Here is a 26,637-nt window from a genome sequence, read left to right as displayed (position 1 = left end):
GCATGTGGGAGGATCTTGAAGGATTCCTCCAGCTCTAACGACTTTGGTGGGTCATTAAGTGATGATGAGGGAGGAAGAGCAGATGTCCTAGGATCAATATCTCAGAGAAAGAATAAGGGTACTCCTTCTAGAGTCAGATTCTCATTCTTCAGGGACCCTGGGGCTGCCCATGGGGAACATGTCTTATAATTGGGAGAATCTCTGAGTCAGTTCTTGTTGGAGCTAGGAGAGCCCTTTAGGGATTGTACTAGTTTCCTGTGGCTGTCATAACAAATTACCACAAACTGGGTGACTTAAAACAATAGACATTTATTTGCTCACATTTCTGGAGGCCAGAAGTCTGAAACGAAGGTGTTGGCAGGGCCACACTCCCTCTGAAGACTCCAGGGGAGAATGCTTCCGTGCCTCTTCCAGGTGGCTTCCAGAAGGCAGCTCTAGGCAATCCTTAGCTTATGGCTGCGTCACTCCAGTCTCCGCCTCTGTCTTCACGTGGCCTTCTCCTCTGTGTGTCTCAGATCTCTCTCTGCCTTTCTCTTATAAGGACACTTGCCATTGGATTTAGGACCCACTTGGATAATCAGGGATGACCTCATCTAGACTTGACTTAATTACATCTACAAAGACCCTTTTTCCAGATGAGGTCACATTGACATGTTCTGGAATGTGGATATATTTGTGGGGGGGCCACCATTCAACCCACTACAGGGGTCAACCATTCCACAGCCTCGTTTTGAGGTTGGGGACATTGAGGCTCAGCCAGGAAAAGACGCTTGCCCGCAGCTTGCCAGTCAGTGACAGAGCTGGCACAGGACTTTGGTACTGATGCCACCATTGTCATCATAGCATAACACATATCACTTAGCACAGGCCAGACATTGTTCTATGTTGTGCACCCATCAACTCAGAGTGGCCGCATTCTAGAGAAGAGGAGAGAGGCACAGAGAGGTCTAGGAACTTGCCCAAGGCCACACAGCTAGTCTGGGGGCCCACACTCTAACCTGGGACCCCAAGTGTCTCCTGATACATTTGTGAGTGCCGGCCATGGAATGGGCCTCCGGGCGGCTCTGAGGCTTTGAGGGAATAGAACAGGGGTCTTGGGATGAGCTGGGGTGATAGACACATACAAGATCATTTCCTGGAATGTGAGGGAGACACCAGCTGGGGGTGCGGGGAGAATTCTTACAGGAGAACAGGCCCACGTTAGGAGGCTCCCTAAGGATGAATGAAATCATCCAGAGGAAAAAGAATGGGAAGGGTGTTCTAGGCATGGGGACCGGATGCACAGAAGCAGGGAAGCAGGAATGAGCGTGGTGATCCTGGGGACCGCAAGCAGGTTGGTTTTGGTGGAGCATAAAACAGGACGCAATAGGGAATGAGGCTGAGGGGCGGGCAGAGTACAGGCTGAGGCTTTGGACTTGATCCTGGGGGTCCTGGGGAGCCACCGAGGGTTTCAAGCAGGAGCTACATTGGTTGATTTGTGATTTAGAGAAATTACCAGGGGCCCAGCTTGACTCAGGCCCTGGGCCAGGCCTCATGTGGCTGGGAGTGGATGGGGCATCTCCTGAGGGGGCCGTGTGCCTGCACCTGGAGTTCAGCTCCTGTCCCTGGCTTGGCAGGTGTGAGATGAAGCCGAGGTTTAGGGCAGGAGGACCTATACCCAGCTGCCCCCCCTCCCTCTCCCCTTCTGCTCGAGAAGCCCAGGTCATGCTACAATCTGCAGTGAGAAAGGTCTGCAGACAGAGTTCAGCCCTGCACCAGCTTTCGTGTGGGGTAAGCCTCTGAGAAAGATGCCCAATGGGACATTAAAAGATGTGGGCAGATCAACGTTTCCCGGACCGTGTCCACGGAATGTGGTCCTGGAAGATCCCTGGACACAGTGCATGCTCCACCCCCACTTGACTGTCCTAAAGGCTCTGAGAAGTCCCGCAATGAAGACATCTTTTTAATTTTATTTAAACCAGTGTTTCCCAAACTTTTTTGATGCAAAATCCTTTTATTCTCTGAACACCAATGAGCTTCCCTTGAGAAAGGAGAGCAGTGGAACCCACTTTGGGCCACACTGGTACAAAGGAAGGAGCACGGGACCAGGAGTCAGAAGGCTTGGGTCGAGTCAATCCTGCAGGGACTCCCACCACTTCCCCGAACTTCCATGCCCTCCTTGCTCCTTTTCAGGGGTTGTCTTCTGTATTACAGCGACACGTGACCTCTCTGTATAAGGAGCTTGTGTTTCCACCCTGGGGTTCTAGAGCCTGGTAGAGGGCCAGGCACTGAATGAATACACGAGTGAATGTCTATGAATGCCTCTGAGATGAGTTTAACGTTAGTAAACTTTATAGCCCTGTTCACCTGAAGGGACTATTTTTTTATGTACACTGTAATCCAAGGGGCCTTACCTGCCACCGACACACCATGTGCCTAAAATTCCACCATTAGTCACTCGTTTGCCTCAGGGCACTGAAGGCCCCAATAAAATGTAAACGTGTGACCTGGTGGTGTCTGCATGGAGCCACCAGCACCCCTGACATGGCATCGTGCCATCATCATTGGCAATTTGTCCAGCCGATTAGTCCAGAAAACGGGTCCAGATGAAAGAACTCAGAACTGGGAGGCTCTCTGCGGAAGAGGGAACGTGGGGCATAAAGCGATGTTGCTGGGGGCCCTGGGGGTGGGGGGAGCAGGGGTGTGGCTGTAAACTAGACTGGACTGCGGTCACACCGCCGCCCTCAACCCCGCACCGCTCCCATCCAGGCAGGCCTGGGCCATGTTCCTCACCGCCCAGGATGTCCGGGTCAGGCAGCTGGGAGCGAGCCTCTGGCCCATTTTGCCCAGGGCTGTGGTCGGCCCGGGGGGTGGTCTGAGCTGCGCTCTGCAGGAAGCCCATCCAGCACGGCCCTCCTGGTCCTCTGGCCTGGCTGCTGGGGTCAGGCCAGATAGGCCAGCTGTGGGCTCTGGACAGGATACTCCTGAGAGCAGGTGCCAGGAAACAGGAAAGGAGGTAGCTGCTGGCCATGGTCAAGTTTGGGGCCTTCCTCCCCCGAATCTCTTCCTCCCCGTACCCCCACCCTCACCCCCACCAGGTGGCAGCCCTGCGGGCCCCTCCTCTCCAGACTAGGGGATGAGACACACGTTGCCTCTCTTAGGGGTCTTATGCAAAGGGGTTTAGGAGAAATGTGGCTTCTTGGCCACAGCTGACCTGTTCCTGCCCTAAGCAGCCCGGGCAGCCCTGAGGAGGTAGTGGATGGGGAAACCGAGGCTCCTCCTCCTCTATCAGATCTCCAGGAAAATGTCACTTCCCCGGCCACCCAGCTCTGCCACAGCATCCTCGTTACTTCCTCTGGGGCGTTTCCTCCCTGCTGACGCCAGCTTACGTATTTGTGGGCTCGTTCATCCTCTCTCACCCAGCTTGGATTGAAGCCACGTGAGAACAGGGACCCGCGTCCAGCGGCATCTAGCACATAGCAGGCATTTAATAAATATTTGTTGAACAAATGAAGGAATTAAGGACTGGGCTCAGAGGGGAAAAGGACTTTGCCAAGGTCACTAGAAAGTCAGCGAAGGGCCGGGTCTAGTACTCAGGCCCTCGTCTCCCCAGGCCAGGGCTCTCTCTAATTTATTCCAGGCTGTGTCCCCAGGGTAATCGAGAGTGCCACCTTCTTCTGCACATTGCTCCTCTATCCACCGCCCAAAAGCGGGGGCGGTGACTCTGTGGGATCCAGACACGCCCCCCGCCCCTGAGGCAATTACTTCCTGAGATAGACCAGGGCTCAGCCAACTTTTTCTGTAAAGGGTCAGACACTAACTGTTTTAGGCTTTGCAGATACTTGACTCTATTGTCGCATGAAAAGCAGCCAGAGACAATGTGTAAATGAATGGACATGGCTGTGTCCCAATAAAGCTTTACATACAAAAGCAGGCAACAGGCCGGATTTAGCAAATACAAATACAGGACACCCAGTTAAACGTGAATTTCAGTGTCCTGTATTTTATCTGCAGCCCTAGGCTGGTGGGCCTTACTGTGCTGACCCCAGCGTAGATTCTGGGTTGGCGTGAACCTCGGAAGTGACAGGGAAGAGAACCGTCACGGAATGCCTGCCACATGGTGGCACCGCGCTGGGCGCCTCCCATTTATTGTTTCCATTTATCTTCCCAGCAGCCCGGTGAGGTTAGACGCGGGGTCCCCGCTTTACACACGAGGAAATGGGGACCCAGAGAAGGAAAGTAGGGAGCCCAGGTCCCCACAGCTGGTCAGGGACAGAGCCAGGAGCCAACCCGGGGCAGCCTGGCCCAAAAGCCTGTGTTCTCTTAAGCCAATCTCGTTTTGTGATGCGACAACCGAGGCTCAGAGAGAGGAAGTGGCGTGTAACCAGTAATTCTGGGGAGGCCTGCCCGGAACCAGGACCGAGGCTTCCTGGCTCCCCGTCCTCCGAGCTTTCCGGGGGCCGGCCAGCGTTTCTGTGTATGAACTTGTATTGTTGCTGACCTCTCAGGTTACTTCCTGTGTGCGTGTGTGTGCATGTGTGCATGTGTACACATTGCACACACGCACATACACACACAAACAAAACCTGAAGCCGCAGATCCAGTCAATTCCTGGGGGCAGGGCTGGATCTTGTCTGGGAGCAGGTTGGATGCGGAGAGAAGATGGGTTAACGGATGGATTCATTTTGACCCAGGCTTCTCAACCTCGGCACTCTCGCCATCTGGGCTGATGGTTCTGCGTTGTAGCAAGCATCCTCAGCATTTACCCACCAGATGCCAGTAAGTACCACACCCATCGGTTGTGTGTGACAACCAATAGGGTCTTCAGACATTTTGCCAAACTTCCGGGGAGCGGGGAGGAGAGGGTCGGGACGAAATCACCCCCAGCTGAGAACTACTGATTCCTCCGGGGTCTCCCTGGGGAACCTGTACTCGCCCACCCCCCAGAGGCCCACGAACCTCCCCGGGCCTTCGGCAAAAACATTCTGGGCATCCAGAATGGTACCACTGGGAAACTCTAAAAAGCAGAAGCAAGGGTTTGTCTTGGCCAAGCTGTGATGAAAGTCACTGCGAGCACAGAATGAACCCCAGTCGGTGCAGCCTGTGCTCTGTAGGCAGCACTGATGCCTGAAGCCAGAGGTTCCCGAACCTGTCTGTGCACCAGAGCACCCCGAGCTTGTTCAAAGGCCCACTCGGCCTGTCCTCATGGACCACGTGGACTCGGGAGGGTGGCCGGGGCATCTGTCCTGTGTTTCCACTCAGCCCACCCGGCCGCACTCCCCGACAGGTGTTTGGAGCCAACTCCTCAGGGCCCTCGGAGGGAATGAAGTGGAGGGAATTGGGGGCCCCGGCTGCTGTTGGGGGAAAAGGTTTGGACAGAGGACTTGGGGGTGCGGGAATCCTGCCATGTGGGTGGCTGACTTCTTTGCATCAGGCTGGTCTGGTGGAGAGAATGACCTCACCTGCTTGCAAGAGCCCTTGGCGGTTGCTGGATCTGGGGTCGGGGAGTGATCCCCAGGGCCAGACGGAGAGGAGCTTGGGGGCTGAGAACACCTCCCCCCCGCCTGGCTGCAGCCCAGCGTGGCTGCCTGTGGTCTGGCCCTGGAGCAGGGGACAGACCTCCCCCATGGCTGGCACCCACTCAGCGGCCTCTTCCCAGCCACGGCGAGGAAAGTGAGAGGGGCTGACGTGGGTCTGACCTCATGCCCGGCTCCCCCTTCTCCAGCACCTCCCTCGGGGGTTCACTGATGCTGGGAAGCAGGACCTCCCGGGGGTCACGGGGGGAGGGACGGTAACCAGAGGATGCTGCAGGCTGAACTGAGTGGGGGGGTGGGTACTGAGGTCTCAGCTAGGGCCAGGGGTAGGCTTGGGGAAGATGGAAAGGCCCCCTTACACCCCAAAACCTGCTCTGCTGCCTCCAGGAGATCTGAGGTTTCCTTAGGAGGGTCACCACATTGGGGGGCTTTCGAAAGTTCTAGAAATGAATCAAGAATGGATGGCCTTTGTGGGCAAGATAGGGGGAGGCAGAGAGAACTTGCACATTCAGAGCCCTGGCGCTATCCAGGTGCTGTAGGTCAGCCCTTCTCAGACTCCAATGAACAGAATCCCCTGAGGATCACACTGAAACGCAGACTCCAATTCGGCCTGTCTGAGGTGGGGCCGAGATTCTGCATTTCTTAGCTCCCAGGGCTGTGGACGCGGCTGGTCTGTGCTCTACTCATTTTGCATAAGGTGACAGGGTCAAGTGCCTGGCGCGGGCCTTCAATAAGTGGAAGCTCTTATTTCTACACCTGTGGAAAGTACCTCTCACATGCTCTGTGCAGACTAGGCGCTCAATAAACGGTAGGTCTCCTTGTCCCTGTGAAACATGACCACATATAGGAAGAGATTGGTGTATTCTAGAGCCCCGTGCAAACATGTAATTGGAGCTAAAATGGACTCAGAAGAGTCAAACTGAAGGAGTCAAGGAAGACTTCCTGGAAGAGGTGGCGCTTGAGCTGGGCCTTGAAGGACCAGAAAAAAATTTTTCACGTAGTGAAAGAGGAAAGGCATTTTAGACAAAGGGAAGAGCCAGAGTGAAGATGTGGAGAGGTGAAAAGATGTGACATTTAACAGACCGCAAAGCCACATCGTTGCCAGAGGAAGGGGGAGTTGGGGTGGGGAGTGAGCTGAGAAGGTTAAGTTGGGCAGGACCAGCTACATGATTTGCAAATAAAAATGCAGGGCCCCTTAGAGAGGAATGGATGGGTGTATTAGTGTCCTAGGGCTGCTGTAACACATTAGCACAAAGTGAGTGGCTTAAAACAGTAGTCATTTATTCTCTCATGGTTCTGGAGGCCAGAAGTCCAAAATCAAGGCGTCAGTCAGCAGGGCTGCGCTCTCTCCGAAGGCTCTAGGGGAGGATCTTTCCTTGCCTGTTGCAGCTTCTGGTGGCCCCAGGCATTCCTTGGCTTGTAGCTGCACCACCCAGCTTCTGCCTGTGTCTTCCCATGGTCTTCTCCTCTTTGCTCTGTGTGTCTCTTATGAGGACACTTGCCCTTGGATTTCGGGCTCACTCAGATAATCCGGGATGATCTCACCTAGAGATCCTTAACTTAATTACATCTGCAAAGATTCTTTTTCCAAATACGGACACCTTCGCAGGTCCAAGGACCAGGACATGGGTATATCTTTTTGGGAGCCACCATCCAACCCACTGTAGCAGGCAACGCAGGCCACGCCCCTCTCAGAGAGAGGGAGAGAAGAACAGGCAGAGGGAGATGCCACGAGTTCTGCCTGTGGGGTGCCTGCATTTGACTTTTGCCGGTGACACACTCTTCTTCGAAGAACCATCCTTCTGGGGAACTGGGAGGGTTCCAGCTGGCCTGCCGGGGCCAGAGGGGTGGGGCCTTGTTGAGCAGGGCCAAGAGAAAGCCTGCTGACAGGTAGAGCCTTTCCCAGCTTTGATTCATTGACCGTCTGGGCAAGAGCTGGACCGAGCCTCTTGGAATTACAAAAATGCCTCGCGCATATTTTCCTCCAGGCCGGTGGTTTTGCTCTCAGCCAGCAGAGAAGGCCTGTCTGCTCCGCCAACCCCCACTCAGCCCCCCATCCCCTCTCCCGTCTGCGGCTCCCTCTGCATCCCGCCCACCTCTCCCCCCAGAGACACCCTCTCTTCGCCGCCCGTCATTGAGGCTGGAGTGGGCAGGACTTGACCACGTCCTCATAATTGAAATATTTGGCCCCTGAAGTGAGGCCAAAGCAGGGCGGTGCTTCCCCCTAGTCAAAGGGATGGATTCAAGCTGGGCTCTGCTTCCGCAGGAGGGGGCGCGGGAAGTGTCCTGGACGCTGAAGCCAGTGGCCAGCAAAAGGCTTTCTGCTGGGTCCCAGAGGACCCAAGTGGCCTTGGAGTGAGACAGACACAGAAACGTAAGGCCATTGACCCCCGAATCCCTGCCTCCGTCATGATGCCATCCTTCCCGCCCGTCCCACATGCACCACCCGCCGTCACTCCAGCCCCTCAGAATCCTCCAGGAGGAAGGAGGTCATCTGTTGCCCATTTTGTATATTATGCATCAATAAAAAGGTTTTTCAAAATCCTGGGACAAGGGGAGTTTCTGAGGCATATTCAGCCCCTGCTACCCCCTTGGGACTCTGAAGTCCACTTGCGGGTCGGGCCAAAGCCCCAGTTTGCCCCTGTGTCATCCTGGCCCTTGTAGAATCCCCTGCGTTGGGTGCTGGGCATCAGCTTTTGCAAAGATCACTGCAGAAACAGCCCCCAGGCATCCACTTGCTGCAGGTAGGGCCCATTGCCTCACCCACAACCCCCCATGGGCCTCGAGGGAGAAATCCCCTTCACAACCCAGTCCCAGGACAGGCTCTGCTTTCCCTGAGGCTTGAGAAAGCCTCATCCTTTCTGACTATGAGAATTGCATAACAGATCACATTTCCCTTATTGCTTTAGCTGCCAGGAATCTCAGAGCCAACTTTGAAGCTCAGCCATGGTAATTATGTGACCCTTCGTGATATGAAACATTTATTTTCTTTCTTTCTGTAGTCTCAGTTTTCTCATTCTGTTTATATATTCTCTGATGCTGATACTCTTTATCTGTTTTATCAGTACTTTTATTATGTGCCTTCTGTTGTAAGCGGCTTTGCATGCTGTTTAGAACAAAGAAGTAAATAGGGAAATAAATACATCATGGTTCCATTATGACATTAATTTTATTTCTGAAGATGTGGCTGTTTAGCATGACAAATGAATTCCTCTTCTGCATCAGCTGAATTTAGGGCAGAGGACTTGGGAAATTCTCTTTCTTCTAACACTAAACCTTGAGCTCCTTGGGTATAAAGCCTGGCTCACAGAGGCCCTTGCTTGTCTTGACCAGGTAAGTGGACAGATGACGACCACAAAGACGAGCAAACATGAAGAGCATGTCTCACAAGCTGAGGGATGTCAGGATAGTCCCTTAGCCTCCTGGCGCCTCAGTTTCCTCATCTGTAAAATGGAAACAGTAATCTAGTCCCACCCTCAGAACAGTTGGGAGGATCTAACGATGGGTGAGAAAACACTTTGTAAACTGTGAAGTGCAGGGCCATCGCAGAGCCCGTGGCTTGTGCCTCCAGTGGGATTGCTGTTGACAATCAAGCTCTTGGGATGGAGGTCCCCCTCCCTGTCCTGTTGACCTGCTGAGAGCTGGGATGGGAGAAGGCTCAGCTGGGTATCTAGGCTGCCCCTGGCTCCCCCACATCGCTGAGCTCAGGAGGCCTCTCTGTGCAGGTCTCCTCTAGGCCTGGGGCTCAGGGTACCGTCAGAGCAGCATCAGCTGGAAGCTTGTCCACCCTGGCGGCTCCCTTCCCCATCAGCCTGGCCACCCGGCCTTGGACTCAGAGCTGTCAGCTCCTCCCTTATGCATTCACTGCGGGAAAGGACCGCCCCTTTGCCCTGCAGAGAGGGCACCAGTGTCTGAGATTCATTCTGCCCTCTCTATCTCCACCTGTGGATGGGCTGGCTGGTCCCAATTCACACAGCATTTCCATCTCCCTGCTCGGGGGCTCCTTTTGGCAGCCTTGTGAAGCAGATAGGAGAGCATTCATCACCGATTGCTCCTACAATTTCACAGATAAGGGAGCTGAGCTCACAGGGCTGCACGTGGTCCAGAGGACCCAGGCCTCAAGGGCAGAACCCTCCCTGCAGAGCAGGCGGCCTCCCTTCCTCCCACCGAGGGATTGTTTTCACCTCTTTTTGGGAGAGTGACCCAGTAACCAATTAACAGTGCTTTGTTCTCTCTGGGCAGGGCAGAGAACAAAACACCTGCCCTCTCCTTGGGGCGGATCACCCCCCCCCCAGAGAGGCGAGGGAAGAACAAGGGCCTGGGCCGCCCAGCCAGCCCTACAGGACAGCCGTTAGGACCTGTCGTCCCTGGACCCAACCTCATTTCTGTGCTTTGGCATTTGTTTTGTTTCTCTAGTTTCCTAGTAAACGTTTCTTTTGAAAAGCTTCAACCTTGTCTCCCGTGAGCGAGGGGGAAGGAGTGGGGGATGCTATGGGGTGTGGCCTGGCCATGGGATTCAGCCAGCCAGGAGGGGCTGAGACGCCGGACCGCCTTCGGGAGGAAGAGTCCGAACCAGCGTGGGTCGGGCTTCTGGTGGCCAGCCGGCCTCTCCCTCTCAAGCGGCTGCCTGGCTGCCCTTGGTGATTAATTTACGCCTGGCGCCTTCATCGACTCAGGAGGCGTGAGAGATGGAAGGCGTGTGGGGTGGCCTGTCTCAGACTGTAACTTGCACATGGATCGCCTGGGATCCTGTTAAAGGGCAGATTCCAACTCAGCAAGTCTGGGGTCAGATGGGGGCAAGATTCTGCATTTCTGCTCAGCTCCCGGATGAGGCCAGCATTGCCGATGTTGTGGGTCTAGTCCCTTCATTGCACAGAGCAGAGAGGACCACGGCCGAGGCCCCTGCTGCTGCCTGGAGCAGTGAGCGCTCTCTCCACCTTGGCCTCGCACCTTCCGTGTGCCTCTTCCATCGCTCACATCCTCTGGGATTTGCTCATTCATTGTCCCCACTTGTGAGCCTGTGAGCTTCCAGAAGGCATGGACTGTATCCTATTCACCTTTGGAACCCAACACAGGACCTGACAGTTATAAACATTCATGAACAAGCAAGGAAGTGACTCTCAGAAAAACTGCCCAGATCCCCAGACAAATCTCGGCTGGGGGAGCCCCAGACCCAAACTCCAGAGCAAAGCACAGGGGAGACATTAGGGGCTGCTCCAGATCCCCTGTGTCTGTGGCCATCCAGTTCTGACCCCGCTTGTTCCCCAAGGAAGGGGGCCAGGTGGCTGGGGAGAAGGTTGCTGTGGAAGGGGGTCCCCAGGTGTGAGCAGGAGGAGGGACGGCACTGTCCTCTGCAGGAGAGCTGCTCAGGCCCAGGAGAGCCCGATGTAAAAGCCCTGGTTCTGGCCCCAGCATCCTGCATGATTCTGGACAGGACCCTTAAACCTCCTGCTGCACAGTCACTCATGCCTGTTCCCTTTGGCTCCCCTCGCATGGTCAATGGACCATTCCTCGTGGACAGAGGCCTCCGCAACTGCTGTCTTCTAGGTCCCTGAAGTTCCACGTAGGGGAAAGAACATGAGATGTAGAGCTAAAGTGGTGGCCCTAAACACTGTGCCTGTGTGACCCTGGGCAAGTGGCTTCACCTCTCTGAGCCTCAGTTTCCCCTTCTGTGAAATGGGGATGATGACTCTTGGGGACTCGTGGGACTACAGTGGGAGGGAAGTGAGGAGTTGGGAGTGAAGGAACTAAGACATCAACTAATACGTTCCCCACTTTGGGGCAGCCCACACCTTTCCTGGCAGCACCCCATGATCTGGAACCCCACCCACCTTGCTCTGCCTGAGCCAAAGTTCCACCTGCCCCACCCATACCCCTGCCCCACCCTTGCCCAGTGGAAGCGCCCCCTCTTCTCGCCCCCACTGCCCTTTGCCAAGCAGAGCCCCACTCGGCAGGGTGCCCAGGACAGAGACAGTCCCAGCCCCTCCAGCCCCGTCTCCCCACATCAATACACTCTGGAGAGCTTGCCAAGAGCAGATTCTTTATTAATTTCTCTTTTTTCTTTAAAAAAAAAAAAAGATATTCCTTCAATATAAAAAATAAATATTTTAAATATGACATTGAATAAATAAAAATAATCTGTCAGTATGAAACATTCCCACAGGGTACATTCATCAAAGAGGAATTCGTCCCCAAGGCCAAGTCTTGTCCAGTAGAAAGGAAGGAGGGAACCAGGGAAGGAGGCAGGGAGCTAGCAGTGTAGACGGGAGAGACGCCCAGGTACAGGATCGGGATGGGGGCTGGCGAGGATGGGAAAGTAAGACCATCTGTACCATCTCAAGGGAAATTAACTTTCCCTTCCGGCCTCCCCCCCCACGTGCTGTGTCTGTTCTGGAGAGCCAGCAGGGCAGAGCTGGACTGCTTCTGTTGTTGGGGTGGGAGGGTCCCCAAGGAGGGGACAAGGAGAGGGGGAGGAGAAAGACAACAAGGAGGAGAGATAAATAAACTAGCAGTGCTTTCCTGTTTAAAAATTTTCAAAATAAATAAGGTCCCCAAAACTCCTCTCTTGATAAACTGCAAAATGACTGCCCTACCCCCTCTTCCGCTGACGGCCTCTCCCGGTGACCCAGGATGCAGGTGTGGGTCCACACCAGCAGATGAGAAGCGAGCAAGAGGACAGCTTCCTGCCCTGCAAAGCTCTTTCCACAGAGGTTCCATCATTCAGGGATGCTGTGCAAAGTGGGTGCCGATCTGCCAGACTGGTTCTAGAAAGAGCATTGAGGATGGGTGCTGAGGGGCAGAGCCGGGCTAGGGAGGGGAGGGCGTGGGCAGCGAGAGTACAGAGGAGCCGGGGGCTGTGTGGGGCCCAAGGGAGGAGATTCTCTTGGTCCCCGAGCCTCAGAGGCTCCCCTGTGGGACTGGCATGGGGAGTCCGTGTCCACGGGGTGATGAGATGATGGGATACTCAGCCGGCCCCAAGCCTTCTGAACCACGCTCACCAAAGAAGCAGAGCGATGGCAGGGCAGCAGGCGGAGGTCCCGGACAGGGCAAGTGTGACCCACATTAAGACAGCGTCAGAAAACATGTGAGCCTCGTGGTCTCCTCCACCACCCACCACAAAATAGTCTCGCCAATGCGAGGGACAATTCCCAACTCCAGCCCCCACGCCCACCCCCACCCCAGGCCTGGGTCCTGCCTGCTGCCTGCCCACCTGCCATCAGCGGGCGTGGGTAAAGTGCTTAGAGAAGACAGAGCGAGGTGCGAAGTGACAGCAATGTACCATAATCGCGTTGGCTGAACTGCTCGGACTGCCGCCTGCACAGGATTTGAGAAGAAGCCAGAACGCTGCTCTTAGCAGCTGCCCCAGCCCTGCGCCCTCCTCCCCTGCTCCCAGACTGGAGGGCGTTTCTCCACTAGCCTGGCCCCGGCACAAAGGAAAGGATCGGATTCCCTGCCTGGGAGCCCAGACATGGGTGGGGGCGTGGGGGGAGGTGGGGCAGGAGGGACCACAGCTTCCTGGTCTGTGTCCCAGGGCCTCGTGGTCCTCCCTCCAGAGCAGGGGGCTCCTCCCTGCACTGCCCCAGCTTCCTGAGGGCCAGCCAGGCCCCTCTGTGGGTGTTCTCGGGCCACCAGAGAAGGAGCTTCCTCCTGTGTGTGAGCACGCTGGGTGCTGGGGCAGGACTGTTTCAGGGCCCCTCCGCTGCTAGTCTAGACACAGCGTGGAGACAAGGAGACAGGCAGGCTGGGCCACCAGGACTGCCTTGCCCCCTGTCCTGGGGCACCATTTCCACCATGAATGTTGCCCCTTGCAGCTCAATTCCAGGGGGGCCAGAGAACACAGTGTGGAATGAGCCCCCTGGAGCCAAGCAACATGGCGGCCCTGGGAAAAAAGGCCCTGGCCACTCCACAAACCTGCCTGGCATGCCCTGCAGCCAGGATCCCATACCCGCAAAACAGAGACACATTTGGGGTGGGGGGATGGAGCGGAGTCCCCTGCCCCCATCCAGGCTGACCAGCTCTCTCAGATCCTGACCCTTCTCTGAGCTTCACCTGTAAGGTTTATCCCAGTTGTAACATCTTTGACTTCCAGACCAGGCCCTGCTAAGGCCTGGCCCTGGCTCCAACGGAGAGAGCCATCATATTATTTCTGTTGGGTAGGGATCAGGGAAAGGGGAGTTAACTTTGCCATTTACAGCACCAATAAGTTAATATAAATAGGACATCATAATAAATAGACATTCATGCTGGGTCAGACACACAGCACTCTTGGATCTCAGGCTTGTCTGAGACCCTGACCTCAAGTTCTGCTGTCCTCTCACTCTAGGGACCAGAGATGGCCTCTGGTCCCCCTCAAGTACCTTTGTGTGACCTCACAGGGCCTCCGTGGGCCTCAGATGTGAGCTTCCACTCTGATCTACCTTGTCTGTCCCCTCCCTTCCAGACTCTTGCCCAGAAGGAAAACTCTGGGTGCTCTCAGAACCTCCTCGTCTGACTTTGCAACCTGCCCACCTCCACAAACCCCCCTTCCAGGTCTGGGCACCAGACCCTGGCCATCCCAGGCTGCAGGAAAGACTGCAGGGAAGAGGGAGGAGAGCCTGCCAAGGCTTTCAAGGCCTTTCTTCCTTCCAGTGCTTTCCTTCTCAGGCCTGAAAGTGGCCTCTTTCCCTCCCCAAGAGCCTGGATGCCAGTGACCTCCTTCTGGAACCTTCCACCTGACAGTTCCTAGGCCTGAGCTCTCCAGTCATGCTCAAAAGAAGGCAGCATCTCAAACCAGAGCTCCCTTCTCGAACTTGCAATCACCATACTGGTAGGGGCTAAGGAGTCCTGTGGCATCCCAGCCCCTCTGGCCTGCCTGAATCCCAACCAAACCTTCCGAAGTCTACCTGAGGGGCAGCAAAGGCACTGATGGTGGTCATTCTACAGGGGGAAATTTCCCCCAACCCCTGCTGTCTTGCCCTGTGGTCAGGGTCGCCGGAGACAACATGTGCGGTTTGCTCACAAAGACCCTGGCCGAGGGGACAAGTGGGGGCAGAAGTCCAGCCCACACTCCCCTCGACAGCCTGACAGCCTGGTGCCAGGCTGCAGTCTCCCAGAGGAAGGGGCGCCTTCTTCTAGGCGCTGTATAGAGCCCCTGCCTATGGGAGATTTGACTCTGCTCAGAATCATGGCAGCCCACCCCAAAGGGGAGTGGACTGGCCAGGAACCCCTCGAGGTCTGCCAGCAGCCCCCGCTGGGGTTTGGCGATGCTCTGGGCCCCGGCCGCAGTTTGAGAGCCACCTGAGTCTAAGATCTCAGGTCACTGCATGCTTCAAGACCTCCGTCTAGAAGGCCTGGGCCACCACCTTGATGACCTGCTTATACTTCCCCAGGAGCTGACAGCCCAGCTTCTTCTTCTGGAAGGCGTCCTTGTTCGAGGTGTCAGGGCCGTAGGCCACGTCCACGTTGGCCACGTGGTACTTGCTGCACAGGTGGCAGAGCACGTTGCTCAGGAGGCCCCGCATGGTGTCTGAGGTGGAGTTCAGCTTGCAATGGAGGCTGCGGGCGTTGGGGTTGAGGACCTTCTGGTCCCGTGTGATGTTGCCCAGGGAGGCACCAAGGTACGCGACGATGCGGTACAGCTCCACCAGCCGGGCCTTCTCTGTGCCATTGGCGTGGAAGGGCGGGAAGTCTGTCACATCGGGGCGGCACAGCTTGTCCAGGTTGCTGGGGAACGGCTCCCCCTGGGCTGTGTACTGAGGGGCAGAGGGGAGGAAGGGAGGTGACGTGAGAGCCAGGGATGGGTGTTCCAGCCCTGCCACCAAGCCTCTGGGCAAACTCTTGGGCCTCAGTTTCCCATCTATGCTGTGAGGCCCCAACTACTTGCCCTAAAGGCATCTCAGGATTGTCATGAGAGCCAGTAGTAATCATGGATGTGAACGCACTTGGTAAAGAATCAAGGCCTACGCAAGGGGTTATCATCACCATTATCATCAGGACCACACGGGAACAGAAAGGAAAATGTCATGTCTCACCTCCAGCGGTGCACCGCACACACTTGCCCTTTCACTCACCACAGTCACTCTCTTCCTGGGCGGCTCTGCACCCCCAGATACCCACAGCCCACTGTCTCTCCCAATGGCACCTTCCCGTCCACCTCACTGTGTCTCTCTCCTTTGTCTCTCTTTGGCCCCTCGCTCCACGTGGCAGTGCAATCCCAAGACTAAAAGTGCCAGCCTCCTCTTCTCCCCCCAGCTCTGCCCCTACCTAGCTGGGCATGCTACGAAAGTGGCGTCTGGTCTCTGAGCCTGGGCAGGGGATGGGGAGGAAGCTGTGGGAGTCTGGTGTGGTTGAACCCAAGCCCCCTCCCATTCTCTCCCCCCAGCTGCAAAAGGTCCCTTCCCTGACCAGTCCCACCAGCCCAGATCAGTGCAGCAAACCCCCCTCCGCCCTCCTCCTTCCTCGGTGCCCTGGGGGGGACTTACATAGAGAACGAAGAGGGCATTGGCACTGCTGTTGAGCTGCACCAGTTGGTTCCTGATCTGGTCCATGACGTTGCTCTGACATGGGTGGCGTGTGGCACAGGTCGCGTTGTCAGGAGTGATGGGAAGGGGGCTCCCTGCCCCGTGTTTCCAGTGCAGAACCAGCAGCAGGGGCACGACTCCTAGGAACAGGCGGGAAGACGCCATGAGTACGGAGTTATGGGGGCAGGCAAGGGGGCTCACGGGAGAGGATGCGCCTCGTCTCTGCAGGGACACCAGTGCCTCGGCTCCACCTCCAGCTCTGTCTTCCCCTGGGCGGTTCTAGTTTTCACGATGTCACCGCATGTGTCTCTCTCTGTCTCCCTCTCTTCAGATCTCTGCTTCTCTCCACCTTCTTATAGCTCCCTGTTCTCTCCCGAGAAGCAGCAGAGGGGCAGGACATGTGCTGTTCCCACCAGCTGGAAGCTGGGTCCAGGGTGACACCAACCCTCCAGCCCTTTCCCTCAGGAAGGAAAAAGCCCCCAAGGCCTCCTCGCGCTCTGGTTGGAAGACATCACTCCCCAGGGCCAGGGGGTCTCAGGGAAAAGAGAGGCCCCTATCTTCCCACCTCCCAGGATGGTCCAGATTCCTAAACGTTGCTTCATGCCTACTGACCCGCTGCAGCCCAAATCTCCCAAATCGGGTTCCCATGGGGACCACAGCGGGAGGGAGGGACGGGGCCCCTCTGCTGACCCTCTTCTCCCTCCCAAACCTGTCACTTGATCCTGGCTCCCTGGGCCATTTGTCCCCTAATTCTGCCACCCTCTCCCCTGTCTTCTGTGGCTCTCCTTCTCCAAATGTGGCCAGGCCCCGACTAGGACTCTTAACTCTGCCCCAAATTCTGCAGTTCTTCTCCCCTCGGTCCCCAAATCGTCATTCAAAACTTCCTGTCCCCCAGCTCTGTCCAGCTCCTCACCTCCATGCCCTCCCCCTCTTGTCTTCTACTCCTTGCCCCAGGCCCTGGTTAGGACAAGAAGAATCCTGTGGTCCCACCGGCCCCCAGAGCCTCTGGGAGGGAATGGTGCAACCAGGAAAGAGAAAAGGGAAAAGGTCGCAGGCAGTCAGGTAGGTGGGGGAGGAAGGAAAGTGAAAGGTGACAGGAGAGCTGGGAGCTGTCCTGGCCTGTCCTGGATCACCCCTCCCCCTAGGGCGTCTGCTTCCCCTCTCCACCCTCAGGTCCCCTCAGAAGGGCCTTTCCAGGTGGCCCGGCAGCAGGGGCCGGGGTCAGAGGACCAGTGAGGCTGAGAACCTGTGAGGTTGTGGGGAGGTGGGGCGCAAGAGCTTCCCGCTCGGATCCCCCCTGCTGGGGCAGTGGCAGCGTCAAGTTCACTTCTCCTGGGTCCCCCGTTTCTCCTAGCCTCCCCAGGCAGTGCTGAGTCCCCGGGACGGCTGGGGGGGCCCCGCACCCCCGTCTCACCTAGCACAGACCACAGCTTTCCAGACACTAGCAGATGGAGGCGACACCTGCTCCCGTCCCGGGCCGGAGTTTGCAAGCTGCTCGGCGGCCGGCGCCCCTCCCAGGGAGCAGCCCGGGACGCGGTAGGAAAAGAGAAAGCGGAAAGACAGAAAGAAAGAAAGAAAGAAAGAGGGAGGGTGAATCCGGGAGAAAGCAGAGCAGGAAGGGCAGCACGGGAGAGTGGCAGGGGCGAGGAGGAGGAGCAGGAGCAGGAGGAAGGCTGTGGCGGCCCCCTCCCTCGCCCGCCAACCTGCTGGCCCCCGGGCGGGCTGGGCGCGCGCTGCCGGGACCATGTGCCGGCGCTCGCTCCCGGCCGCCACCCAGCGCCTCCAGCGGCCCGGCCGGCTGCGCGGGCGTCCCAAGCGTCCGTGTGTCTGCGGCGGGTGGGTGTCCCGCTCGCGATCGCCAAGTGCCCCAAGTTGCCGCTGCACCCGCAGCGGGGCGCGGAAGCCGGCGCGGGGCGGGTGGATTTACCTGCCGCCAAGACCTTCATTATGGGCTGGACTCCAGAGGGCCTTGGAGGAGACCTTAGATGCCGGCAGTTTTCAGAGGTTCATGCTCAAATGGGGAATTTGCCTGATTTATATACTGGAGCCTGTGTTGTAAGACAGAGAGAGAAACAGCTATATTTAGCAGGGATCCCCGTCCAGGAAGTTGTTTGAGGTGCATCATAGGAAATTATGAATGGAAGAAAGTGAGAGTGAAGGGGGGGCCGGTTAGGGGGGAGGGTGGGGAGAGCAGACTTTTTCCCTCTTCTAAGAATTTGATTGATAAAATTATAATGAACTCTTCTACAAAACACCCTGTGGTTTTCCTGAGTGGCTTGCCCAGGGAGTTGTTTGAAGATGGGGAGAGGGAGGAGGGTCCCCAGGCCGAGTCATCGGGGTCCCCGGGCAGTGAGCACCCCAGACAGCCCTGACTCACCTGGGTTTGGGGAAGTGGCTTGAGACTAGGCAAGCAGATGGTGGCTGGCACCTGTGGCCCTCTGATGGGGGCGGGGGTTGGGGGGCTGTGGGGAGGAGGCAGGCTGGGGCTTGGCTGAGAAGGAGGCTCCAGGAAGAGGGGCTGGGGCTCAGTGCGGACTTTAGACAGTAATAAAGCGGAACTGAACGTGGGCGCTGGAAGCCACCTCAGAGGTGGCCTCCAACTGCCCATTGCCACTGGGCAAAGTGGGGCTCCAAAGGAACGGTTGCCCAGGGTCCCACAGGGTCAGCCCTCCTGACAACCATCAGAAAACCTGCCTTGCTAACCACGGGTACCTGTGAGGCTGGGGAGGGGGCTGGGAAGACGGAGGATGGGAGTGTTGATGTGACTGGGTTCTTTGGGGACAGCTTGGGGAGGAGCTTCTGGGAAGGTGTTGTGTGCTGGGGTTTACCTAAACTCTTTGCAACCCCACCTCCCCCTTCAGGGGTGGGTGGTCCAGCATCTCCACTCTGGAGGGACACCTGAAGCAGAGACCTAGAGAGATTTAGCAAATTAGACCCAGCTTGCCTCCTCAGGATGCTGAGGGATGGCTGGGGAGAACAGAAATAGCTTGCCCCTCCCAGACCTGCCTTGGAAGCCCCTTGGGGCTCAGGCTCAGGAAATGATGGGAAAAAGATACTTCTAGAGTCTCTAAGGCAGGTCACAAATTCTGATGTCTCTTGTGGCCAGGTGGATTCATAAAGGAGTGAGGAGGGGCAGGAAGGAATGGTGGAGACTAGGGCAAAATGAGCGTAGGGACTCCTCCCCAGTAATAAGCATTTAAAAAAATGAGATGGAAGAGGGCTGGATATCTGGGGCCATGCTATCCCACAAGTTGCCAGGGGCACCCCCTGTCCCGGGAGATGTCTCATTCCCCTCCCCTCCCCGGTGGGGAGGACCCCCTGCAGCCCTCGTGCCTGACCTTCACCAGAAAACAAGGTCAGAGAGTTGGTTTTTCACTGCCAGGGAGCCCCTGCAGCCTTTCCCTGACCCCTAATGCCCTGCCCACCCCCTCACCCATCCTCCATGCCCCCAGCTCCCTCATCTTGCCACATTCCTGACCTGCCCAGCCACATGTTCCTCTGTCACCTTGCCAGAAGGAGCCCTCACGCCTGCTCTGTCCCCTCCCCCCACACACACCCTGCCCTATCCAGGCTGGCTTCCCCCATGCTCTCCCAGCAGGGCCTGGGATGTGGGGTGATAAAACTGCCCATCCCAGCTGGCACTTCCCAGCAGGAAGGAGGCTGGAACAGCCCAGATGGGCTCTCCTTCCTCCTCCCTGCCCTCCCACAGCTTGTCTCTTCCTTGGAGGGCCATGGAAGGCCCCACCTGGCACTTGCCCATCTCTTACACCTGCTTGGGGGTCCACCCACCCCAGGCTGGCTCAGGCGACCTCACACTCCAGGACATCCCAGCTCACCTCCCTCTTCTCACAATCCCCCGCCCCCAGCCTCTCCTGCACAAGGGCCTGACCACCCGGAGCACTGAACTCTGGATCAGCCTCCACTCCCACCCGCACATCTTCTGATGTGGACCCCAGATCCATTTGACCAGGGCCCCACTGTGGCCCATCTATCAATCCCCTTGTCCCCCATCCCCAAGTCTCCCACTCAGTGCCCTGATTCTCCTGGAGGCCACCACCCTGTCCCACTGCCCTCCTGCCCCCATCTCTCCCCTGCATCCTTACGAATGGGCTTCCAGGGCCTTGTACTGCCCTCTGGCTCCCCAGACCCTACAGCAGCCCTATAAACCACCCCCAGTCGCCGTGTAATCTCAGCCCCACCCCACAGGAAACCGGAAGTGGGGCAGAGTCTAGAAGACACGTAACTCCGCCCTGACTGGCCCCCTCCCGTGCCTCAGTTTCCCCTCTCACGGTACCTGACTTGGTCCGTGCTCCCCAAGTGCTGTGGGCCCCTCGGCACCCCAGGCCCAGCCTCCCTCTCCTGTCCATGTCCAGGCACCACCTGCGCTGGGCCTCTGTGGGGAAGGCCGGGCAGGGTCTCGGAGCTGCTGGCCGTGAGCCGCCTGCAACGTGGCCTCGGTCCCCGAGAATCGACTGCCCAGGCCGCACTCCAGGCCGGCTTTGGTCTCCTGGAGTTTGTTTTCTTCCCTCCCTCTCTACGCTGTGTGTGTGTGTTTTCCCCAGCTTCCTCACGGAAGGCATCCTCCCTTCTTGGCTGCCTGTTCCCGGGGTTGTGACCCCAGGCCCCACCCTGGAGTGGCAGCCCCAGCCCGGCCCCTTTCAGTGGTGACTTCATCCCCAGCCTGTCCTGCTCCTGCACACTGGCCTGCTGGGGACTTGACCAGCCTCAGGGTGAGGGGGACAGTCGAGGCCCACAAGGATCCCCCTCAGCCTGGCCAGGGGCTCCCAGGCCAGAGCCTGGGGGTGCTGTCTCCAGGTGGCTCTGCCATCTAGGAAGCAAGCCCGTGTGCTGGCCTGGGACCTTCCCAGGGCCCCTCAGGGCTCCTTGGTGTGTGCAGCCACCCAGCCCCCTTCTTCTGATTCTCCCCCGCCATCCACAAGCCCCTCTTCGAATGTCACAGATGTTTTATTTCTCGGATGCGGAAACTGAGGCTCAGAGAGGTAAAAGCACTTGCCCAGGGCCACACAGAAAGTTAACACTAGAGCGGGGTCTGGAACCCAGGCCTCTGGCTTGCAGGCCACAGCCATGCCAACAGCAGCTCACGCCACGGGGGTGGGGAAGGATGGTGAGGGGCACTCTGGCCACTTCTTCCAGGATGACCTCCCTGCCTCCCACAGCCCTGACTGGCTGAGTCTGCCTAGTCCTGCCCACTCTCCTTTCAGGTGGGGACGAGTCTTACTCCTCACTCTTTGAGGGCTTGGATGGGATCTGATACTCATTTGCACTCTTGACAGCACCTGGCTCAGGGTTACACCAGAGTAGATGTTAAGTACTTTCTAAAAGCATTTTAGAATTTCCAGAAGGTGCCTGTGCCAAATCTCTTGTGGAGAGGAGGTGTGGAGGCTGGTGGTTTGCAGCGTGGACTTTGGCCTCAGTCAGAGACGGGTTGGAGGTTTGGCTCTGCCAGTTATGAGCTGGGTGACTTGGAGGAAGTGATCACCTCCTGGCCTCAGTTTCCTCATCTGTAAAATGGGAAGAATGGCACCTACGCTGTGGGTTTGCTGTGAGGGCTCAGAGCTCAGCGCAGTTCTGGGCACCCAGCAAGCCCTCTACACGTTGGCGTTCATCCTTACCACCGCCCTGTGAAGTAGGGGTCTTGTCCCCATTTTATAGACGAAGAGACTTGGGCTCACTCCAGGGCTGAGGGGGAAAGCTGGACAGAAAAGGAACCCGTCCACCCTCTCTTGACGGATAATGGAGGCAGGACACCCTTACATCATCCAGCTTCAGGGGTGCCCTAGAAAGATCCGACAGGTCGTGTGGGGAGCTGGCATGGCAGTGTTCCCATTCTCCCTCTGTCCCATCCTGGCCCCTGACCACCCCCACCCCAGGCCTGAGCTGAGGACAGCGGGTGACCCGGCCTCGCCGCCCCCAGGAGCTGATTCACCCCCAGGCCCCTTCTGAGAAGGAAGGAGACACAGCTTAGCTCAAAGGGGCTTGAATCACCAGCCGCCCCCTGCGGAGCCCCACGGGGGGGGGGGGGGTGCGGGGGCGGGGGCCAGCCCCCTGCCTCTCTGTCTGTCTCTTTCCCGGGCCCCCAGGGCACTCAGGGGAGAGGGCAGCGTGGCAGTGGCCATTGGCAGGGGTGGGCAGGGAGGTCCCCTCACAGTCAGGCATCCTGTGTGGGCAGCCAGCAGCAGTTACTCACCAGGTAAGCAGCTCTCTGGGCATTGGGGAATTCCCCAAGACCAGTGACCCAGAAATTGAGTGTTCTGGGCAACCCCCACTGCCCAGCCCAGCCTCCCTCCTTTGTTTACCATCGCCTTCCCTTGTGCCCACCTAAGATCTCAGGTCTCTGAAAACCCAACCAGCAGCTGCTCTTAGCCACCAGCTCCTGCCCAGCCCCTTGCCTTGATGTTCCCACCTGGGAAACAAGCACGGGGGAATCAGATGGGGAGGAAGTTGGGGGCCAGAGGGTGTGGCCTAGCAGGGCTGGTGAGAGGCAGCCAGAGGAGATGGGAGAAGCTCAGGAATTCCTGGCACAGCCCTGGCAGTTGGGTGGCCTGTCCAAAAAGGCAAAAGCACCTCATTATTCAGCACTTGAGAAATGAGGGTGTAGCCACACCTGTGGACCCCACTCCACCCCGCAGCACCACGGAGCCATCCACGTGCTCTCGTGGACTTTTCTGTGGCCCGTGGCTCAGCTTTGCAAGTTAACTTTGGGTCTTCTGGGGCTCAGCTCGTGGTGGTGCCCGTGGATAAGGGTGTGGCTTAGAGGTGAAACTGGTTCGAATCCTGTCCACACTACTTCCCAGCTGTGTGACCTGAGGCAACTGGCTTCCTCTCTCTGAGCCTCAACGTCCTCTCTGAAAGTGCGGATGCTATAGTGCCGGCCTCATGATGCTGTCGTGGGGACGTTAAGGGGGAAACACAGATAAAGTGCCCAACATGCGACGGCCATTCTAATCAGGGCTCTGGGTGGTTACGGGCAGGACTGGAACCCCAGCCTCAGTCGGGGGCTTGGGTCGGGCCTGGATCCAGGGGTCAGTGCGTCACCGTGGTCTGAGAGTTAGGCCAGGGAGAGCCCTTGTGTCCTCTCAGTACACAGAGGGTGGCGTGGGTCCTGGGGGAACAGGCAGCCTCTCAGAGCCTTGGCCTCAGGGGACTAAGCAGAGCTTCCCACCTCAGAGCCCAGCTGTCTTTGGGGCTCTTGAGGCCCAGGCTCTGAGCCTATAGTCTGCCCCTTCTTACCCTCATGCCATCAAATCTCTGACAGGGACCAGATATACCCCCTGGAGCCAGAAGCCACCCTGGCCTCCCGCCAGCTGCCCCCAGCATCACTCTGACATTTCCCAACCAGGTCTGCGTCAGGAATCACCCCCCTGGAGGTGAATCAGAGTGACTGCATTTTTTCTTCAACTCTGATAGAAATTGCAAGGGAAATGCAAGCAGCAGCCCACAGAGCCCTCCTGGTGGCAGGGCCAGAGGCCTGGCTCCAAGGCCAACGCTGTTGCATGGGGCTCGGTTCCACTCTAGGCTCTGCTCTCGGCATCTCCCTCCGTACAGTGGGCTGCTCTCCTCCCTGATCATCCAGGAGCACTTAGCAGATGTGGCATTTTAGCCTCCGTGGGCCCTTGACCTCCCCCAGCCTCTCCCTGAATCTCGAACTAGCCCGAGACCATTGCAGGCAGGTGTAGAAGTGAGATTTTCTTACGTGGGTCTCTGCCTCCTAGTGGGTTATGGATTCACTCTAGAGGCCTGCTGCCAGCACTTTCAAAAAGGCAGTGGAATAGCAAAATCGCCCAGCATCGCCCAGAGTGAGGGCAAGCACCGCTCCATGAAACCCTTTTTTTTCCGCTGTCTGTATGTGTCAGTGTGTGCATCATCCTCTGGTTGCAAGGTGCAGTGTTTCTGAGGGTAGTGGTCAAAAACGTTTGTAAGCCACTGGCATCGATGATGGAAGCCAAGCCCTGAGGGGCTGAGGAGTGACTTGCCCAAGGTCATTCAGCAGCTGGCAGCGCTGGGCTCCTGACTTCCACCTCCGCCACCATCCCTTCCAGCTCAGGAATGGGCAGGAGGTGCCGCGGGCGGGGCAGGGCAGGTGCTCGTGTGGGGGGTGGCGGAGGCCTGGCATCACCCCCTGCTGGGACAAAGGCCCTCCCAGGGCCCAACCTCTCACTGTCCACTCCCTTCCGCAGCCTCAGATCCCGGGCTCCCCGCCCTGCCCTGCCCTGCCCTGCCCGGGTGGGGCCCTGGATAGTCACAGGCCTTTCCTCACTCTGCCCGGGAGCCCTTCATCCTCACCGCAGGGAGCAGAGGAGGAAGTGGCCCCAGGGCCCCCTCCAGGGAAGCCTGCAGCCCAGAGGCCCAGCCTGTGTCTGGGAGCGCCCGCCGGACTCCCTGTGGGTCTGTCTGTCTGTCTGGGCCTGAGTGGGCATTCGTATGTGTGTGTGTGTGTGTGTGTGGCGAGGGCCTTGGTGTGTCTGCACGGCTGTGTTTGGCTGTGTCTGACCCTGTGTGTGTGCGCATGTGTGTCTGTGCTGGTCTGTTTGCCTGTGTGTGGTGGGGAGAGAGCTGGAGCGTGCACATCCCTGGCTGACTTTGTGAGCCCTGTGTGTGATTGTGTGAATGTGTGTGTCACGGTGTGTGTGGGTCCTGTATGAGTGTGTGTCTGACCCCGTGTCTGTGTGAGTCTGTGCGTGGTGAGGGGTCTCTGGGCACAAGTGGGGAGGCTTGACCCTGTGCGTGTATGCGCGTGTGTCCCCGAGTGTGTCTCCAACAATCCCTGCTCCTCATCCTGCAGCCCCCGCCCCTGGGAACCGTGTGGCAGCCTCACGTCACGGGGGCCACCAGCAGCTGGTTTCCTCTGCACCCCACCCAGGCCCCCCCGCCCTGGCCACCCTGACTCTTGGCAAAGGGACAAAGCTGATGTCAGAGCTGAGCTGACAGCTTCCTTCTCCCACTGGATTTTCCAAAAGAGAGAGACCACAGCTCGGCTCCTATTAAATAATCGCGGGGCGGGGGCTGGGGGAGGATGTTTCACTCAATGATTTCCTGAACTCAGAAGAAATAAACAGAACAGGAAGCAGCCCCGTGGACCCACTCAGCCTGCAACTGGCCAGCACCAAGGTGGGGCCTGGCCTCCCCTCCTCTGAGTCAAGCTCACTGGGGCCACCCCGACCCAACCCCAGAGGTGATGTCAAGGAGGCTGCCAAGCCCTCTCCCCAAACTGTCCCTCAGCGTCTGCAGGGCCTGTGGAAATGTTTGAAGATGGCAGGAGGTGATGTGAGCCTCAGGCCTGGTGATAAGATGGAAAGAGTAGAGTGGCCCCATCCCAATGGGTGGGAATGATGGAGGGGATGAAGCCCAGTTGAGGTTGGACTGTCCTTTTCCCTGGGGAGAGAAGAAAGGACGAGCTCCCTGAAGTCAGGGAGGGATGCGACAAGGTAGAGGAGCAGCTTGTGGGGAGCGGGGCGGAGAGGGCCAGGCGTCCCCCTGCATCCTTCAGGCAACCGGGGTCTGAGGCCCGTCTCCCACCAACCCTGCACCCTTGGGACACTCCTTCCCGCCCTTTCTGGGGCACATGGCTGGCATGCTGCAAGCCCCAGAGGCCTTCATGAGCCTCTCTCCCACCCACGTCCCCAAAAGCAAACCATTACAAAGTGCTTACTAGAGCCACCTAATATCTCCAGCCCTAACCCCTGTCTCCAAGGGAGGCATTTTAATTCTGGTTTCACAGACATGGAAACCAAGGCTCAGAGAGTTGAATGACCTGCCCGAGGCCACATAGGGTGTGATGGAGCCACACCCATCTCCACCCGTGCGCCCCCACGCCCCCACAGCCTCCCTAAAACAGGAGCCAGGAGGCCAGGAGTGGTCAAGCTGCCTGCGGGGCTCGCTGGCAGTGGGGGACTATGGGGTCCCAAGGATGACTCGCCCCCAGGGAGCCCCTCCTTCTGCCTGGGGCGGCCGCTCAGCTCTTATCAGCCGCAGGCCTCCATGACACAATCCTGCTCTGATCTCCTGCCCAGCCAGGCCTCCTCCACCCCCGGCCCCACCCCGGACCCCGTTTCCGCTTCCTCCCCTTCTGGGCTGGACCTCGCCTGCAGGGGAATCGCAGTGGGCTGTCTGGAGGGCCGGCATCCCTGTGAGCTCCGCAACCGCGTAGTCTCCCCTGCATCCACTCTGGCCAGTGGGCTGGTGGCAGGGGACCCTCATAGAAGGAGGACGGTAGCCTGCAGTTCCCCATCCTCAGACTCCTGAGAGCCCTCTTGCCTCCCCCAGAGATCTCAGCCTGGAGGGACCTTAGAGACCGTCATGGGCCCTGCTGGCCTCAGTGTTCCCACTTGTAAAGGGGAAAAGTCGGAAAGATGAGACTGCGGTGGGGGTGGGGGATAGGGAGATAGAGGGAGAAGCTAGGTGGGCTCTGCCATCAGCCACACCTCGGGTCCAGTCCTAGCTCCGCCACTTACAAGCTGTGGACCTCAGACAAGTGACCTCATCCCTCAGGCTTCAGTTCCAACGTCTACAAAATGGGACACAGTGTCATCAACCTGTGACGTTAGCTACGCCCTCTGGAAAGCCCGGGCAGACACTGAAGATGTGCCTGAGTTACTGCTATTATT

The 26,637-nt window shown here is 57.7% G+C and overlaps 1 protein-coding gene across 3 annotated transcripts; it reads right to left on the bottom strand.

Annotated features, from left to right (window-relative positions):
* Positions 1 to 11,540: 11,540 nt before the first annotated feature.
* On the bottom strand, positions 11,541 to 18,014 carry LIF (LIF interleukin 6 family cytokine). Of its 3 annotated transcripts, none has more exons than XR_015549952.1 (3): positions 15,974 to 16,177; positions 12,724 to 15,244; positions 11,541 to 12,277 (listed from the first exon to the last, which is right to left on the bottom strand). XR_015549952.1 is itself a non-coding variant. In XM_004429792.3 (3 exons), exons 1-3 carry the CDS (start codon positions 17,956 to 17,958, stop codon positions 14,834 to 14,836), a joined length of 609 nt encoding a protein of 202 aa, XP_004429849.1. In that variant the 5' UTR covers positions 17,959 to 18,014; the 3' UTR covers positions 11,541 to 14,833. The 3 variants fall into 3 exon arrangements, 2 of the variants coding, with proteins under 2 accessions (XP_004429849.1, XP_087280100.1); XM_004429792.3 differs by adding an exon at positions 17,940 to 18,014 and having other exon boundaries at positions 11,541 to 15,244; positions 15,974 to 16,152; XM_087423974.1 differs by having other exon boundaries at positions 11,541 to 15,244.
* Positions 18,015 to 26,637: the final 8,623 nt, after the last annotated feature.

Source organism: Ceratotherium simum, chromosome 35 (assembly GCF_057802395.1).
Source record: "Ceratotherium simum simum isolate JZ-2026a chromosome 35, ASM5780239v1, whole genome shotgun sequence".
In the NCBI taxonomy this organism is placed as follows: Eukaryota; Metazoa; Chordata; class Mammalia; order Perissodactyla; family Rhinocerotidae; genus Ceratotherium; species Ceratotherium simum.
The sequence above is the reverse complement of the archived record's forward strand: the minus strand, read 5'-3'. Positions and strand labels throughout refer to the sequence as shown.